At 41.8% G+C, this 17747-nt stretch overlaps 1 protein-coding gene across 2 annotated transcripts in view; it reads left to right on the top strand.

Annotated features, from left to right (window-relative positions):
- The window catches only part of PTPN14 (protein tyrosine phosphatase non-receptor type 14), a 190796-nt gene that overhangs the window by 141292 nt on the left and 31757 nt on the right, over positions 1–17747 (top strand). For both annotated transcript variants that reach the window (XM_030557532.1, XM_030557533.1), the window contains exons 8-13: positions 2727–2815; positions 5307–5394; positions 6121–6203; positions 9089–9146; positions 13019–13097; positions 15104–16590. In XM_030557532.1, the coding sequence (XP_030413392.1) occupies positions 2727–2815; positions 5307–5394; positions 6121–6203; positions 9089–9146; positions 13019–13097; positions 15104–16590 (1884 nt within the window). The remainder of the gene's footprint in view (positions 1–2726; positions 2816–5306; positions 5395–6120; positions 6204–9088; positions 9147–13018; positions 13098–15103; positions 16591–17747) is intronic.

The raw sequence follows: 17747 nt of genomic DNA, 5'->3' as shown, positions 1-17747 counted from the left end.
TCATTCTACCTGATAGTTGTTGGTGGTTGCTGGGTGAAGCACCAATTGTGTGCTCACGCAGTGCAGGATGCAGGAAAAAAACCACCACCACCACCCAGGAGAGCTGGCAGGATAGGTGTATGGACAAACACAATGTATTGAGAGACACTGGAGAAAGTTGTCTTTTGGAGATGGGCATTCAAGAGCTGATTCATTTTTTCCTTCCTTTATTCCTTCATTCCCGCCCCTTTAAAAAAAATTAAAAAAAATCTTCACCATCTCTTTGCTTATTACAACTCTTCCCATGATTAAGCAGAGAACGTCCAAACTACAGCAGATTTGGAGTATAATTTGAAGAATTCTGGTGTATGCAGCATTGGGAATCAGTGCATGTACAGAGCTTGAAAAATGTACCAGACATATACTTACTGGGGGATTAAACCTTGCTAGCTAGAAATAAATATAAAACGCATGCATGGGGCACACTACCAGTGAACCTTTGGGACAAAATCTAGATGCCTGCTCATCCACAGAACCTGAGAATGAGAAGGTAGCTATGATTTCTAACAGAGTGTTGTCTTGGACACTGCCTAGGAAATTAATCATTTTGTATCACCCTGTTGGTACTAGGCATCTGATAAATTTGAAGCTTCACCACTCTTCAGAAGCTGGAAGGGATTCAAGATTCTCTCTATTCGCAAAACAGCAGTGTAGTGAAGCAAGACTCACCGGTGTGGCACCTTCTGCTGGTCATCCTGGGAATTAGCTGTTTTCCCAAGTATGGAACCCCCTCTGCAGGCTGGTATCTCGCCTGCCGCTGGCCCCATGTCCCTCCTGGACTCCAGTACCATTTACCTCAGGGTTCTGCCCCAGCAGTACCCCCACACTCTGGGTCTCCCCTCCTTGGAGAACCCTCGACTCTCTAAACCCGCCTTGCCTCAGTGGCTACTGCCAGTCATCATCTAGTCCCTGCTCACTGGAGCAGACTGCAGAGGGTGTTCCATAGCCCCTGCCACTCATCACTGGCAAGGGGTTACGACCAGTTGTCTCTGCCTAAGCCCAGGCGGCACCTCTGCAACCTCTGTACCTGCTTTGGCCTTTAGCAAGGCCTGGTGATAGGCCAGGCTGGAGCTCCCCAGCTCCTCTTGCCTTTTCCCAGCCCTGCTCTACTCCTGGTACCCTGAGCTCCCAGGCAGCCGGATCCTTCTCTCTCCACTGCTAGAGAGAGACTCCTCCAGCTTCTGGCCCACAGCCCTCTTATCAGGGCCAACTGGGTCCTAATTAAGCTGGCTATAGCTGTGGCTGCTTCCCCAATCAGCCTAGCTTGGCTGTTTTAACCCCTGTTCTCCAGGAATGGGGCAGCTGCCCCACTACAAGCAGTCAATGAAGAGAGAGGGAGGTTCACCCTCCATCTCTTTTCCAGTATGTCCTGAATGGTGTGAGGGTGCTGGTGAACAGAAGGAAGTCTCCTCTCTTCCTTCCCCTTCTATCTGTTTTGGTCCCTTTGGCCCAAATACTGTGCATGTCTCAGCCATGCCTGCCTCAGTTGCAGCTCATAGAATTCTCCCATAGCAGCAGCAGAGTGATAGTGTCACTGTGGCCCACTCATCACTGAAAGTCTTATTAATGTCATGTGCTGAAGCTTTGCAAACCAGTAAGCAGCAGCTGAAACACTTGGACTACCTGCCTACAGACTCAGGAAGACAACACTACATCAGTTCACATTTGGCTCATGTTTGGATTTATCTCTTGGCAATCAGAAGAGCTATAGACCAATTTCTTTTTGTAAAATCTTCAGAAATGTGATGGCGTAAGCACCAGCCCCCTCCAGGGATAGCTTCCCACTCACACTAGAAAGTGAATTTTTTCAGGTTTTGTATATGGGATGTCCCTGTTTGGCTATTGCATGCCATTCTGGACCATGTTAAATAAGAAGCCGAAGTGCCTGTTCTGTACAAAATAGGAAAAACAAAAATGTTACTTTGTATTTCAAAGAACTGAATTCATGTTATCTTCAGTGAATGAAGGTAATATTACTTATTGTAAAAAATAATTCTTTATATTTACACAGTGGTTTACATCTTAGAAGCACAGTATAAATAGCCCTGTGAGGTAGGTAAGTATTATTTCTTTTAGAGAAGGGCAAACTGAGTCACAGAGGACCAGATTTGCAAACACAGATATCCTGTTTTGCATCCACAGATAGTAAGAATAATTCTTTTGGGATGCAGTTTATCATTTAAATGTCTAAGTACTAGATTGTATCCACAGATCAAACATCTAAACTACCTAAACTGTGTCCCCAGGTATTTGCACCTATCAAAATGGAGGTCCATTTAAGACCCGTCTGAAAATCTGGCTCCAAAAGGTCAAGTGAATGGTCCAAATCCATATAGTATGAATTAAAATGCAGGAATTTCAGACTCTGTCTAGTATTTATTCCACTAGAGCACACTAATTTCCCTTGTGTTGCTCCATACAGTAATCCTTTTAGCCACATGGCTTATATTCATATGACATTTATTTTGAATTACTGTGTAAATACCTTGTAAATAAGAAAACAATCGCTATGCAGACTGGGTGTTTTTTGGTTAGTTAAACTACAGACAGACTCCTGAATGCCTGATGTGCTGTATATCTTAGGGGAGGATTTTGATTTAAACATTTTATTGTAGTTCCCTGGGCATTCTTCATGTAAAACCGGTTTCTGTATTAATTAACTAAATGTTTATGTGGTTTTTGTGCAGGACAATCATGGAAATGATATGCATCTTGGCATTTTCTTCATGGGAATCTTCATAAAAAATAGAATTGGAAGGCCAACAGTGATATACAGGTACCATCAAGAGACTTGTGCTTTTAATGTGAATTCCTTCTACAGGAAGCTGTGCTGTTTTCCCAATGACTTAGGCATCACGTGTGGCTTCAGTGGGACTATTTCTGTGAGTAAAGGAGAACTGACATGAGTAAGGATTTTCAGGATTGGCCTCTTGGCCATAAAAGTCTATGAAGTAAAGGATAGTGTGTGATAGATGACTGGGAATGGAGTTGATGCCTAGGGAGACAAGGCTATTATGCACACTTGAGTTGCTTATGGGGTTTTGATGCCTTTTCTCCTCTTGCCTCTCTAGGGTCAGTTGGTGCTTAAATCACTTATTTTCTTGGAGCTGAACGCAAATACGTTCGACTTCAGTGGGGACTGCTAGGTGCACACCACTTCCATAGGTGCTGGAACTAGAGGTGCTGGAGCACCCCCTAGCTGGAAGTGATTTCCAGTATATGCAGGGTTTACAGTTTGGTTCAATGGCTTCAGCACCCCCACTAAACAAATTGTCCCAGCATCCCAAAATCAGGTCACTTATTTTGGTGTCTCAATAAGGATAAAGGAACTGAATTTTAGGCTCATTTTCTAAGTTCTTGACTATTGTCTTTTCTTTATGTGTGTGGCACTGTGCTTATTTATGGAGCTGAATAATCATATAACTTCTACCCATGAGAAACTAACTCATTTTGCCTACGACACTGAGCAGCCTTCAGATAAAGAGTTTCTGAGATCAGACTCTGGTAAAGCGATATCTGAATTTAAATTTGCGCGTTGTTTTTCTCATTGTGGGATTACCCAGTGTTGCTAGTGCAAAATATGAGTGTCTGGGCGAAGGATTGTTTTATCAATTCCAATTATTGTTTAAATTTTGTTTTTATTATTCTATAAAAATAAATCTTTATAACTCTATCAAAAAAAATGTAGCAAAAAGCTTTGAGTCAAATCTTTGTTCCTTTGGAAACCATGGCAAAATTCCCATTGATTTCAGTGGAGCCAGGATTTCATCCCTCACCCCCCATCCCCCTTTTTTTTATTGTTTCTGTGGTTTCATGGGTTATTTTTGTTTATTTCATTATCTTAAAATGATAAACCACAATCTGTGAGATTGTTTCTGACCAACGCTCTTGGTGTGTGAATGTTTGTACAGCACTCATAGTAAAACAGATATTTTAATGAGTCACACTGTAGTTTTTAGCCAGTGGTTGGAGCTTTTTTCAAAGACGTTAGCATTTATTTTAAAGAGCTTAGATTATTTTTTTCCAGCATCATCAAGATTCCCATCTGGTTTTGCATTTTTCATGTATCTTTCATTTTTGAATGTGTAGTTTTATGAAGAAATCAGAGTAGATTTCTTTTAAATTGTGCCATTCCCAAGATTTCTTGAAAATGTAGGTTGCAAAAGTGAGACACTTCTCAGATTTTTTTTTTTTTTAAAAGGTATAGATGTCCTCAGAAAATGCTGGTATCCTTGTTTGTTTTGTTTCATTTCCATCCCAAAAGTTTTCATGGGACACATGATGGACATGATTTTCGTGATGGACACAAACAATGCCAACAACTAGTTGTAAAAGGACCATAATACTGATCCTAATCAACCTGATAGTCACTAGAGGAAAGAATAAGTAAACACAGGGCAAAAAAATTAGGAGCATAAAACACAAAATAGTAACATGGTATCTTTTGCTTGTATAAAAACACTAATGGGTAAGGGTTTATCTACACAAACATTGTGGCGAACTGGTGTGTGAATGTACCCTGGACTAGCCTGCTGTGAACTAACTGTGTGAAGCCTGCTGACATTTATTAAAAATTCATTAGTGCACTTTAGTCTTTTTTCAAAAAGGACTAGATCAAAGCACATTAACAAACTGTAGCGGTTTAATGTAAACACTGCCTATACTGACAGGACGGAATTTCCTGTCGGCGTAGGTAATCCACCTCCCCGAGAGGCAGTAGCTAGGTTGATGGAAGAATTCTTCTGGCAACCTCTTGCTGTCTACATGGGGACTTACATTGGTGTAACTATGCTGCTCAGGGTATGGATTTTTCACGCCTCAGCCAACGTAGTTAAAGCGACCTAATTTTCTGGTATAGACTCTGCCTCAATCTAGGAAATTTGGAAACAGTTTTGGGGAAAAACAAACAAACAAGAACTGTACATATTTCCCTGCCAACTAGTCACAGTCAAATAATAATTAAATTGTGACACGATGCAATTCAGTTTACAATTAAGCATTCATATATTTCCAATCATATATTTTATTGTAACCGTTAACATTGCTGTTTTTGAAGAAGAAATGTTTTACTCTAAAATCAGGGGTGTTTGGGGGTGGCGTTTTCCTTAATCACAGCACATGATTTTTTTGCTGGCTGTGTTTCTTCATCAAACAGCTAGCATTTCTCACATAAAATGAGCCTGCACATAAACTAATACATTCCTAACATGTCTGTGAAATGTTTGCCTGTGTGTCTTGGCAAAGTCAGCAGCATTTCTTTTCTACAGGTGGAATGATATTGGGAATATAATACATAACAAGTCTTCAATCATCGTGGAGTTGATCAACAAAGAAGAAACCGTGCTCTTTCACACAGTAAGCAAAGTATCTAAACAGTATCAACAGGAAAACTTTACCATATATCAGAAAGACTGAGCTTCAAGTCCCAATGTCTGAATAGAGGTGTCACCTCACTCCCCTGCATTTGAAGGATGGAAATCACAAATTCAATCTGTCACCTGCTCACCCTTTCCAACATTCCCATCACCTGTATTTGGGGGGTGAACTCAGTTTATTTTTTTACTTTTCAATGTATGTAATACCTTCTAGACAGCCTGAAATCCACCCTATTGGGAGCTCTTTGGACATGACTGTCTTATGGATGAAATGTCCATGGCCCTTTGCCACACCATGCTCTCATAGTGGCAGCAGCCTGAGCAATGGTGGAGCCTGTATACATGCTCTCTAGAGCTCTAGGAGGGACTGTGCAGTGCTCTGAGAAAACTGCAACTCCACATGACCTCCAGCACAGGCCAGTGTGTAAACTACACAGCTGGCTCTAACAGTTCTTTTTATTTTTTTCACTGTCATTAGCAGCAAAGTGGCAGCATATAAAGACATGCTGATGCACTTCAGTGGTCCAAGGCTTGAGGGTACTGCATATGTTCTTGGCAGCTGACTTCGTGTGCAGCATCCCTTAAAAGGCATTATTGCAGTTGAATTTTTTAGAACACTCTTTCGGTTGCTGAAATCAATTCATTGTAACAGCAGCAGAGTGAATAATCAGATGGCTTTTCCAATTTTTCTTCTTATGTTTTAAAGGATGATATTGAAAATGCAAAATATATTTCACGGCTGTTTGCTGCAAGGCATAAGTTTTATAAACAGAATAAAATCTGCACAGAGTGAGTATGCATACTTCAGATTCTTTTGCAATACACTGATTGGAAGTGCTCTGATTTTCAGCTTGTCTGTCAATTACTCTTTACCCTCTGCCCTTTTTACCATGATATAGTAAAGGACTAATTCCTGTGCCATATGTGCCACTATGTGCCACTGAAGTCTATTTTGAGCCCTTAGTAATGCATAGGCCTTGAGCTGGCCCCAGGACCGCTCTGCGGGGGGGACCACAAGTGGGGCAATTTGCCCCAGGCCCTGCAGGAGCCCCCATGAGAATATAGTATTCTATAGTATTGCAACTTTTTTTAATGGAAGGGGCCCCCAAAATTGCTTTGCCACGGGCCCCCTGAATCCTCTGGGCAGCCCTGGCTGGCTCTCTGCACAAGGGTGGATTTCACCCTAATGAAAGAGAAATGGGTGGAGTTTAGGTTGTATAATGTAGGCACAAAGGCCAGTTTATTATCTGCAGATATCTTTCAGCATATATCTACCCCTACTGGAGTGGAGAGCTGTGATTTTAGAGTTTGACGTTTTTTGAATAATGCTAGGTTATACAGCAATGCCACACACAGAGCGAATTCCCTGTAAAGTATCCAACACATTGACTAGTTAACTGTAAAGCTGCAAAGACGTTCCCATCATCATCATCACTGTTCTGTTTACCCAGATGGACATCCATCTGTTCTGTTGGGTGTTGTCATCTGTTGGAAAATGGAGGGCCAAAGTAAAGGAAGGAAAGACTGGAAGGTGTGTGGGGAAGTGTGTGCACATGTGCACTAGCATAAAATAAATTTTAAAATGGGGTAAGTTAGTGGAGGGCTCATGGAAGGATTTCAAAATGTGACCACTGCCTTATCACCCAAAGAAAAAGCTTGTAGTTGATCATATTTCAAATGCTATCTACTATTCTTGGGAGATGGACATGTTTCCTATTGATTGATTGATTGGAATATGTTTGCACTTCCATAATCCAACATTGTGGATTTAATTTTGTCTTGAACAGTTTGAGGAACAAGTTCAAAGGGAAGGTTTTGATTCTCTCCTCCAGAAAAATAAAAAACAACGTAATGGGTAAAAGGCACTCGGGACAGAAGAATCCTATGTACTGCTACAGACTAGGGACCGAGTGGCTAGGCAGCAGTTCTGCAGAAAAGGACCTAGGGGTTACAGTGGACAGGAAGCTGGATACGAGACAACAGTGTGCCCTTGTTGCTCAGAAGACTAACAGCATTTTGGGCTGTATAAGTAGGAGCATTGCCAGCAGATTGAGGGACGTGATCATTCCCCTCTATTCAGCATTGGTGAGGCCTCATCTGGAGTACTGTGTCCAGTTTTGGGCCCTACACTACAGGAAGGATGTGGAAAAACTAGAAAGAGTCCAGTGGAGGGCAAAAAAAAATGATTAGGAGGCTGGTGCACATGACTTATGAAGAGAGGCTGAGGGAACTGGGATCATTTAGTCTGCAGAAGAGAAGAATGAGGAGGGATTTGATAGCTGCTTTCAACTACCTGAAAGGGGGGTCCAAAGAGGATGGAGCTAGACTGTTCTCAGTGGTACCAGATGACAAAACAAGGAGTAATGGTCTCAGGTTGCAGTGGGGAAGGTTTAGGCTGGATATTAGGAAACACTTTTTCACTAGGAGGCAGTGGAATGGGTTACCTTGGGAGGCAGTGGAATCTCCTTCCTTAGAGGTTTTTATGGTCAGGCTTGACAAAGCCCTGGCTGGGATGATTTCATTGGAGATTAGTCCTGATCTGAGCAGGGGGTTGGACTAGATGACCTCCTGAAGTCCCTTCCAACCCTCATATTCTATGATTCTATGAAAAAAACTTTGAGCAGATCCTGAAGAGGAGCATATTTCTACTTTGTAACTATATACCAGGGTCAACACAGAAGATTCTTCTACTAGAGTAAAGGCTGCTTAAATTCAGACTTCATAAGCAGTAGTGTTTGCTCAAGTTATTTATCTCTTGACATAGAGGGGTAGGTGCTCGGATACCATAAGTCCAGTATAGATACACACTCTAAATATATACCATCCTAAAAACACTTGCATTTTTCTGTCCTCAGATAAAAATAAGTAGCAAAATGAAGTTGCTTAGAGAAATAAATAAGACTAAAATACAGTTAGTTACTAAGTTAACTGGTCTTGTCCTTGCAGGAGTCTCCTCTTCAACCACCATTTGTGTTAGAGTTAGATGTATTGATAGCAAGCAACATATTGCAGTGTGTTTTCTAAACGAACACTTTTCCTAACCTCTGTGTTAAAATGACTCTGTTGTTGTTTGTATTTCCTCTTTGTGCATTTCCTCTAATCGCACATAACATCATTCACCAGATCAGAAATTGTAAGAGGAGAAATTCCACCTTTCCTCTCTACACGTAAGCACTATATTTCTGACTCCTCAATGTTTCTTTTCTTTCCCCCTTCCTTTTTAAAGTATTCCCACTACATCTGGCTACTCCAACATTATACCTACCTCTGCTAGCATTGTCCTTCAGCCGCTCTTTCCTCTCTTGATCTGTGTGCATTGTCTTTTAGTGATTTCCTGTGACTTCTCTAAGATGCTGTCACTGTTTTTTCTGTTCACCTGTGTCTTGAGAGCTGGCCTGTGCTTCCTCAAGAGACTTCTACTTTTTACGTTTGTCATTTTAAAACCAGAATTTATTTTCTTTCCCTTGTTTCCAATTAGGCCAAATAGGATAATGACCAGATGGCATTAGAGCAGAAACTGAATTATTTCCATCTGTTTATTTTATATATCTATCTATCAATAAGGAATAGCTTTCAGTATCTTAGGCTCTTATTTTCCTCAGCAAGTCTTGAAACAGAATTTAAATTTTATCGTAAGACCAGTTCCTAATATCTCTCTCCATTTTTCCCCACAGACAATCAAGTTCTCCTCCCCCTATCAGACGGCGTCCCACCTGGAGTAGATCATCCTTGGTATGTAATATAGTGGGGTCTTCAATAATAATGCTAGTACTGCCGCTACAGGGATGGGGCAATACATGAGATGGGACATTTTCTAAAGTTCAAATATATTAATTGACTAGACATCGGCATTCTTGAAACTCGTTCATGCCATGTCACCTACAGGAAGTGTGTTAATTTAAATGGAACGTATTATTACTACTGATTCTAAAAATTACAGGCCTTGGGGCCTTAATCTTTCTACTTGTCCTGCAAAAATGAAACATCTTTTCTGCAGGAATACAGTGATGTTCAATGGGATTTGTCCTGCAGGGTGAGAAAACTCCTTAGAATTTGAAAAATCTATTACTGTATATGTAACGGAACCTCAAAACATACATATGCCAAAACTGAATCACTGCATGATTTTACAGTGTGTTGCCCTGAACCCTTCCTCCATCCTCTATTTTTTGTCACTCTAAGGCAGAGGTCAGCAACCTTTCAGAAGTGGTGTGCCGAGTCTTCATTTATTCTCTCTAATTTAAGGTTTCGCGTGCCAGTAATACGTTTTAACGTTTTTAGAAGATCTCTTTCTCTAAGTCTATAATATATAACTAAACTATTGTTGTATGTAAAGTAAATAAGGTTTTTTAAATATTTAAGATTTAAAATTAAAATGCAGAGCCCCCCAGACCGGTGGCCAGGACCCAGGCAGCGTGAGTGCTACTGAAAATCAGCTTGCGTGCCGCCTTCGGCACACGTGCCATAGGTTGCTACCCCTGCTCTAAGATGTCAAGTCTGCATTTAGACTGAGAGCTTTTTGTGGTGGGAACTTTATCTTGTTTTGTATCTCTGTGAAGTGCCTAATATTTCTGAGTAAAACTTTAATATTCAGTACATGATTCTGTGATTCAATATTTTCTTTCTTTTGTAAATCCATGCGACTAAGTAGAACTGCTCACAATTTTTGACAGTATTTTTTAATTGAAATTTTCTCAAAAATGAGAGACAATTTTCCTGGAAATGTTTGCAAACATCATATTCCATTTTTCTGTCAGCTTTAGGGATAATTTCTTTTGCTGCTACATTTTTCTCCCAGCACCCTTGAACTACTCTAAGAAATATTGAATTCCATCAGAAAACTTAAGAGAGAATGGCAAAGTGCAATAGCATTGCCAATCCCTTCCATAGAGGGCACAGATTATCATAGCTGTATAAAATGGTTTGCCTGTGAAACAAAAGAAGATAGACTTCTTTCTTGGCTCATTTCAAACCCAGTGATGAAGTATCGTTCTCTTGCTTTGTAGCACCATCCTGAAGTAATAAATCTTATTATCATATGTCTGTGTGACAGAGTCAGTGTTGGTAGTTCTGTTTTTGACACCTCTTATCCATGCACAGCAGCTCTCCCTTTTTAAGATCGGCAGTCCCTGTGTTTTAACAAAATCTGTACCATCTATTCACTCTGTTCCTTCTGCAAATCTGTTCTAGTCCATTTTATTTCAGTGGTATTAAAAGTTGTCATATTTTCCTCTCCAAAAGCTTTTCATAGTTTTCACATATGGGCAGGTACCTATGTTTTAAACTAATAGTCCTGTCCAGTTTCCTTTCCAAAACGGCTTGTCATTTTCAGCTTACTTCCAGAGAGCCATTGGTTAGCACAGTTCGCTTATTGCACTGTCTGTATTACATTCTTTAAAACATAAAATTCTTATCATCTGCTAATTTGCTTTGTGAGCCCTGATGTGAAATATCTAATGTAAGGAAATGAAAGGGCCCTTGAATGCCTTATGATCTGATCAGCCTCATCTTTATTGCAAAGAAAACAAGACCCTCTTCCTATCAGATATGGAAAATGGAAGCCTATATTTTAACAAGAAAAACGAATCATGCCTCCTCTGTTTAGATGGTATGTGTAAACCTTTGGCAAATGAGAAAATGGATTGGGAACAATGAGAAGAGGAACAGGCGACTCTCTTCTCAAAAACAAACGGGTTTTCTCTCTGTTCAAATGAACCTTCATGTGCTTTTTTTTAAAAGTAGTTTTGCTCACTTGTTAGAGGAGTTGTTCTTTAAAGTAATTAGCCTTGCAGACAGCCTCCTTGAGCTGTATACAGCAGTTCTAGACAGTACTATCTGTACTCCTTGGTCTTTTATGGTAGCCTTGGAATCAATCAGTAGGCACAAGTGGGATAGTGAAGTGAAGTCTGTGATGTGTCTCTGACATGTGACAAAATGGCCTGGATTCTGATTTACACTAAGGCCTCCTTGCTTTGGCAGCGTAATTACATTGACATGTACTTCAAGCCCCTTTTATACTGTTCGTTGATGGTCTTAATGATATGATGATAAATGAGAATCAGGCCCATTAAGTTTGTACTTTTTTTATTTCCATCTGGCAAAAGTCTCTTTACGCTAGCCAAACTTCCAATGACTCTCACGTAGGTGGAACAAGGCCTGTAAGAGGCCCTCATGTGGGTTTGTTTTTTAACACACACTCCCGCCTCCCCCCGCCCCAGTGATCACTGAATTGGATTTCTGACTCCTCCAGGCTTCAAGCTGCTCCCCAACTACTTCAGGGTAGACTCTTTTGCCTGGTATCTCAAAACAGTCCTGCTTTTCCAATAACAGAAGAGTCCTTGCAGACCAGTCCCACAATAACATGGAATTCAGCTTGTTTCCTATGTTTTCTAATAGATATGATACATTCCTAGCAGGAAACCCGTTCTCTTCTCTGTGAAGCCTTTTTTTCTGGCTCAGACCTTCGTAGGTTCCTTCAGTTCTTGCCAGACTAAGTTCTGCCTCTTAGGCTGCCAAAAGAACCATTCTTCTGCTGACTAGAGCCATGCTCTTCGGAGCACCCTCATCTGTAATTGAGTCCAGTAGGAGCATTTCCTGTTTTCCTCTGCCATATTGCATGCAAGGATTTATATGTCTCATCATAGTCACTTTCACTTCTTTTCTATTCCCCCGATCCCATACAAAGTGTAGGTGTAAGCCAAGCCCAGTTCCTTTTTTGCCCGTTCAGTGGCTAGCTGTCATCTTGGCCCTTTGTCTCTGCACGAAGGCAAACTGTGCCTCTTCTCCCCTTGAAGCTATGGGCCCAGTCAGTATTTTGCTCTCCTGGCACCAGCCTGTGTGACAGGTGCCTCTTAGGTGGTTCTGCAGGTATATTCGCTCAGAAGTCAGGGCAGTTTGCCTCTCTGAACACACCAGTGTGTGCTTCTATAAACTTATCAACTTAATTATGCCCACAACCGAGGTGGCTGCAGTGCCATCCTCCAGCCTCCAAATACTTCACTTTGTGCATGGACAAAACTGCTGATTATGACATCACCCATGCTTTATATTATTACCTTTAAATAATGCATTGATTTAATGCTAAAGCATCCCCGTCATTGATTCCTACCATATCACAATGCTAACTGCAATATTTATCAGTTCGGGGTTTGCCCTCTGAAATTCTGCATTCAAGACACTGCGAGACTCTGCTGAGCCACCTCATGTTGCTATTGCCTTTGCCCTCATCTTCCACCTACTACTCCTTTTGTTTTGGTCTCCTCTTGTTTTTGTCAGAGCCTCGTTTCTAGGCTATTCAGAGGCAAGGACTCTGGGTGAAATGTTGAGAAGTAAAGTGAGCAAGGAGCCTTAATCCCATTTTCCAAAGTGACTTGTGTGTTAGAGAGCTTAAGTCCCAGTGATTTTCAATAAGAACCAGGCTCCTAAGTAGCTAAGTCACTTTTATAAATGGGATGTAGGCGCCTAAGTCACGTAGGCAGAACTCTGTAGGGAAATGTTCTGTACTGTGGAAAGAATCTAGAATAATTTCTTTGGCACTTCATCTTCAAAAACTGTGACAAAGCTCCAGTTTGCTGAGGTTATTCATGTTTCTCTTTTTATTTCAGCCAAGACAGCACCCATTTATACTGCCGCCTATGCATGTCCAGTGCGGAGAACACTACACTGAAACAAACAACTCACAAGGTATTTAGAGTGTTCCTTTTTGCTTTCAGAGATCTGCAGCTTAATGTGCCAGCAAAGGTCTGTTCATCAGATCTTGATTTCCAAAATGCAGTGCTGGTCAAATGGGAGTTACTATCACTCCTCCACAATAACTTCATAGTTAAGGTTGCAGCAGGGTTCTGTTTAATGCTCAATTTTCAAACTTATCTAAAATACACACGCACCGTTAGATGGGCTTGGAATATGGCATGCCAGTTCAGTGTAGTTGGCATGTCTGGGGTCAGTTGGTCAAGGGGTTGCCAAGTTACAGGTCTCCCCAAATGGCCTGATTTTAAAATTGCAACTTTCTTATAGTGCTTTTTTCTGCAGATCCGGTGAAAACTGGGGAGGTGAAGGGGGAGTAGATCCAAATAGCCTATATATTACTTGATGGTCTTTTCTCTGTTCTAGTTCCTGTCACCAGGGTCAAGCTTCAGAAGCGTGTGAATAAAAAGTTGTCTTCTTTGGCTCTCTGCAGGGTTAGCCTCAGAATTGATCTCTGTGGAAAGTATGATGGCTGGAATCTAAGGTGTAGAGAGAGATTCCCACAAAATATCCTGTAGCCTAGTGCAGTGGCCTGGTCATGAGGAGACCATAAGTTCTGCTGATGTCTCTTTGTGTTTCTGTGCATTGTTATTGACACACTTCTACACTAGGGAGACACAACTATTATTTCTCATTAGATGAGATGATGGAGATGTTGCACCAAGTCACTTCCACTAGAGCTGGAAACAGAGCCCAGACCTCTAATGTGGCAGCCTCAAATCCCATTCACTTAACCACACTCTCTTTTGAAATGATTTTCGCAAAGCTATGTCTGCATACTGTGAGAGACACAGCTGAAGTGCCCTAGCCAATTCTCACGCATGATGGAATCTTAGCGTAGCGATTGTGTGTCATGAATGAGGCAGGGGCTGTAGATAGGAATTGACTGAGATGCAGCAGGAGTGGACCTTACCACAGACTTCTCATGTGATGTTGGACAATTGCTTACACCAGAATCATTGGAGGTGGCCATCCTTCTGAGTCCTGTGAGATTTAGGAGAAAAGATAATCCTATGGTTAATACACTCAGCCGTGACTCAAGAGATCTGATTTTTTTATTCCTGCCTGTGCTGAAAACTCCCTTTGTGACCTTGGCCAAATCATTTAATTTCTATGCTTCTGTTACCTGATCAGTAGGCTGTTTTGGTTCCTTGGGGGCATGATCAGCCTGTTTTGGCTTGGTCAGAGTCCTGGAGACAACAGATTGGTTTGATGTTGAGAAACCTGCTACAGCCTTGGAGGAACCTCTTCCTGCTTTCACAATCTCTGCCTGCTTGGGGCGGGGAGGGCAGTACATCAAGAGGAGACCTAAGGGAATATTCAGTGGTACAGTAGCTCTGGGGTCTAGTGCTGCCAATGGTGGGATGTATCTTTAGATAACAGTTGTGAACCTGCTGAGAGGCAGATGGATGGACGGGGGAGAGAGAGTTCCACAACTACCTCCTCCACCTTAGGAACCTTCCAGAGGGTCTGGATCTGAACTGTTTCATAGCCTGGGCAAGATTTGGATCTAGAATGTAGGTTCAGCCAATTATACAGACAGGGTTCAACCTCCAAATGTTCCCAAATGGCAGGAGTGTTTGGATCTGGAGTTTTGTTTTGATCCCATTTCTGACACAATTAACAAACTACAACGTGTAGGTGTATTACAGCATTTTGGACTTTTGGGGGGGGGCGGGGATGGAAAGAGCACAATGGATTCTGAAATGTGAGGCAAGGTAGAGAAAAGCTTGGGGTATGGGTCAAGGAGTGGCAAAACAATCTGAAAGGCCAGTCCTGAGACCACGCATCCTGCACAGATGTACACAAGGCTGCCTCTTAATCACTGGCTCAGAATGCATTTGAAGTTTTGTGGTTTTATTTAGGAAAGGTTTTGAGGATCATGACATTGCATGTGCCCTTGTTTGTTAAAGTGTCCTTTTCTTTATCTCTACCGTACACAGACAGCATTTTCCATGGAAATGAAGAAACATTCTATTGTAGATCTCAGACCAGCTTGGACAGGTGTCCCATGGACTTCAGCTATTTAAATGGTAATGGACCAAATGGCAGTATGTGCAGTGCCCACAGCATGAACTCTCTCAACCGTTCACAGAACTTCGTTCAGGCATCTCCAATGTCCTCCAATCTCAGCATCCCAGGAAGTGATATCATGAGAGCAGACTACATCCCCAGCCATAGACATAGTGCCATCATAGTGCCGTCCTACAGGCCAACACCAGACTATGAAACTGTCATGAGGCAAATGAAGAGAGGGGTTATTCACATGGATAGCCAAAGTCAATCTTTAAGGAACCTCAATATTGGAAATACACATGCTTACAACCAACCGGAAGACCTGGTTTACAGCCAACCTGAGATTCGAGAGAGACATCCCTATACTGTTTCTTATGGACCGCATGGTGGTTATAACAAACCTGTTGTCCCATCTGATCAAATAAACCCTAATAATGCTGTGCAGAATAAGGCAGCAGCCAGTGCCATATCCCACACAGTTAGCACACCAGAACTGGCTAACATGCAGCTGCAGAGCAGCCAAAGCTATAGTACTGCCCATATGTTAAAGAGCTATCTTTTCAGGCCACCACCTCCATATCCACGTCCACGTCCTGCCACCAGCACGCCTGACCTAGCGAGCCACCGTCATAAATATGTCAGTGGCAGTAGCCCTGATTTGGTTACTCGGAAGGTCCAGCTCTCAGTGAAGACATTCCAAGAGGACAGCTTACCAGTGGTTCATCAGTCACTCCAGGAGGTTAGCGAGCCCCTCATGGCAGCCAAGCATCATGCAGCTTTGAACAAGCGCCATAGTTTGGAGGTCATCAGCAATATGGTACGTGGTATAGAAGCTATGGCTTTAAAGACTTTAAATGCCCCTCTGCCACGTAGAAACACCTTGCGAGAGCAGGTGCAGCCAGAAGAGGCCGCGCAGATGGAACACGCGGTTCAGCAGCTCCCTTGCTACCATCACAAGAAGACGTTTTCGAGTGCCACGATGCTGATACACAGCAGTGAAAGCGAAGAGGAAGAAGACGCTTCAGAATCAGTGTCACAGATAGCACCACTCCATGAAAATGTGGAATATAGTGCTCAGTTGCAAGCTGCTTTGGCTAGAATACCAAATAAACCTCCTCCTGAGTATCCCGGGCCAAGGAAGAGTGTTAGCAATGGAGCCCTGAGGCAGGACCAAGTAAACATTTCAGTGGCTGTAACCAGGGCCAAGGCCATGAGGCCAGGGCCTACCAAGGCCATTAGCGTGTCTCGGACTGATCAAATGACAATGAATGGGTCCTCACTTGGACCGTCTATCTCAGAGCCTGACCTCACGAGTGTAAAGGAGAGGGTCAAGAAAGAACCAGTGAAGGAAAGGCCTGTGTCCGAAATGTTTTCTATCGAGGACAGCATTATAGAAAGAGAGATGATGATGAGGGTAAGTATCTTTCTCTAATGCCGAGGCTTCTTTGAACCAAAGGACCAACCTGTTTTGTTTTTTTTTTAATATCCCAAAATGCACAACTGAAAACTGTTACAGCCTAAACAATGAGGAATGTAAAACAACCTTATGCAGAAAAAAGAGTTTTTGACCGTCATAGGATTAGCTGGAAGGTGAGAGTGAGTAAAAAATGCAGGGTCTGATTCTCCATTGCCTGGCTGCTTGTGCAGTCATTTAGAGCTCTGTAATTTGAATGGGTTTGCAATGCCATCACCAGTACGAGTGGAGAATTCTGGTTCAGTAGCATATTCTCTCCACTTTGCAGGGATATAAAGCAAAGCACTGCATAATATGCAGTGTTAGTGTGGAGAATCCAATCCATGACATTTAGAAGGCTTATCACTTAGGATTGCTGCTTTTACATTGATGTAGTGTATGCTTAGCCTACAATTTTATGAGACTGAGTTTTATGAGGAGTAAACTTTGGTGGCACTAGAATTTGGCTTGCTGATTTTCTAAACTAGTGACTTGTTGCACAACCAAAGGAGCAATACTGCTAACTTGAGGAAGTAGAGATGCAGTTTTTTCTTTCCCTGAGGTATGGGAAATGTGAATCCTTAAATTCTCATTCAATTTTCCTAGAACAAACAGATGATGCTGACTCAGCTGCTTTTTCCTGCACAGCTGCACACTACAGCAGTTTTCAGAGGAACGTACTAGCCCACAACACTTAGTTAATGAGTTATGCACATACCTGGCGAGCAGAGTGTTTAAAGAGATTAAACTGACAAGTGACTAACTGTGAAGTACTATTTTTTTTAACAACTTAATTTAGACATCCTGCATTACTGCCATGCCTTTTTGAAGAGACTTATTATTGAATGTCCATCTCTTCTGCTTGTTGTAGGAATACATAATATGTTCCCTAAAATATAATGTAATAAATGGACAAATACAAAGTCTGGTCTTCCATAGACCTAAATGATAGCAGGGAACGTATCAAAATATAAAGACTTAGTCATGGGCTTAACTTTATAAACTGTGAATAGTCCTATTGAAGTCAAGTTAGGCAAGTACATATCTCTTTTTCAAGATGGGTCCTAGAGCAGAACATTGAATCCATTTACATTAATGTGATGTCCAAGTGATCTGGG

The sequence above is a fragment of the Gopherus evgoodei genome, chromosome 3 (assembly GCF_007399415.2).
Source record: "Gopherus evgoodei ecotype Sinaloan lineage chromosome 3, rGopEvg1_v1.p, whole genome shotgun sequence".
Classification (NCBI taxonomy): domain Eukaryota; kingdom Metazoa; phylum Chordata; order Testudines; family Testudinidae; genus Gopherus; species Gopherus evgoodei.
This window is presented reverse-complemented; position numbering and strand designations above follow the sequence as displayed.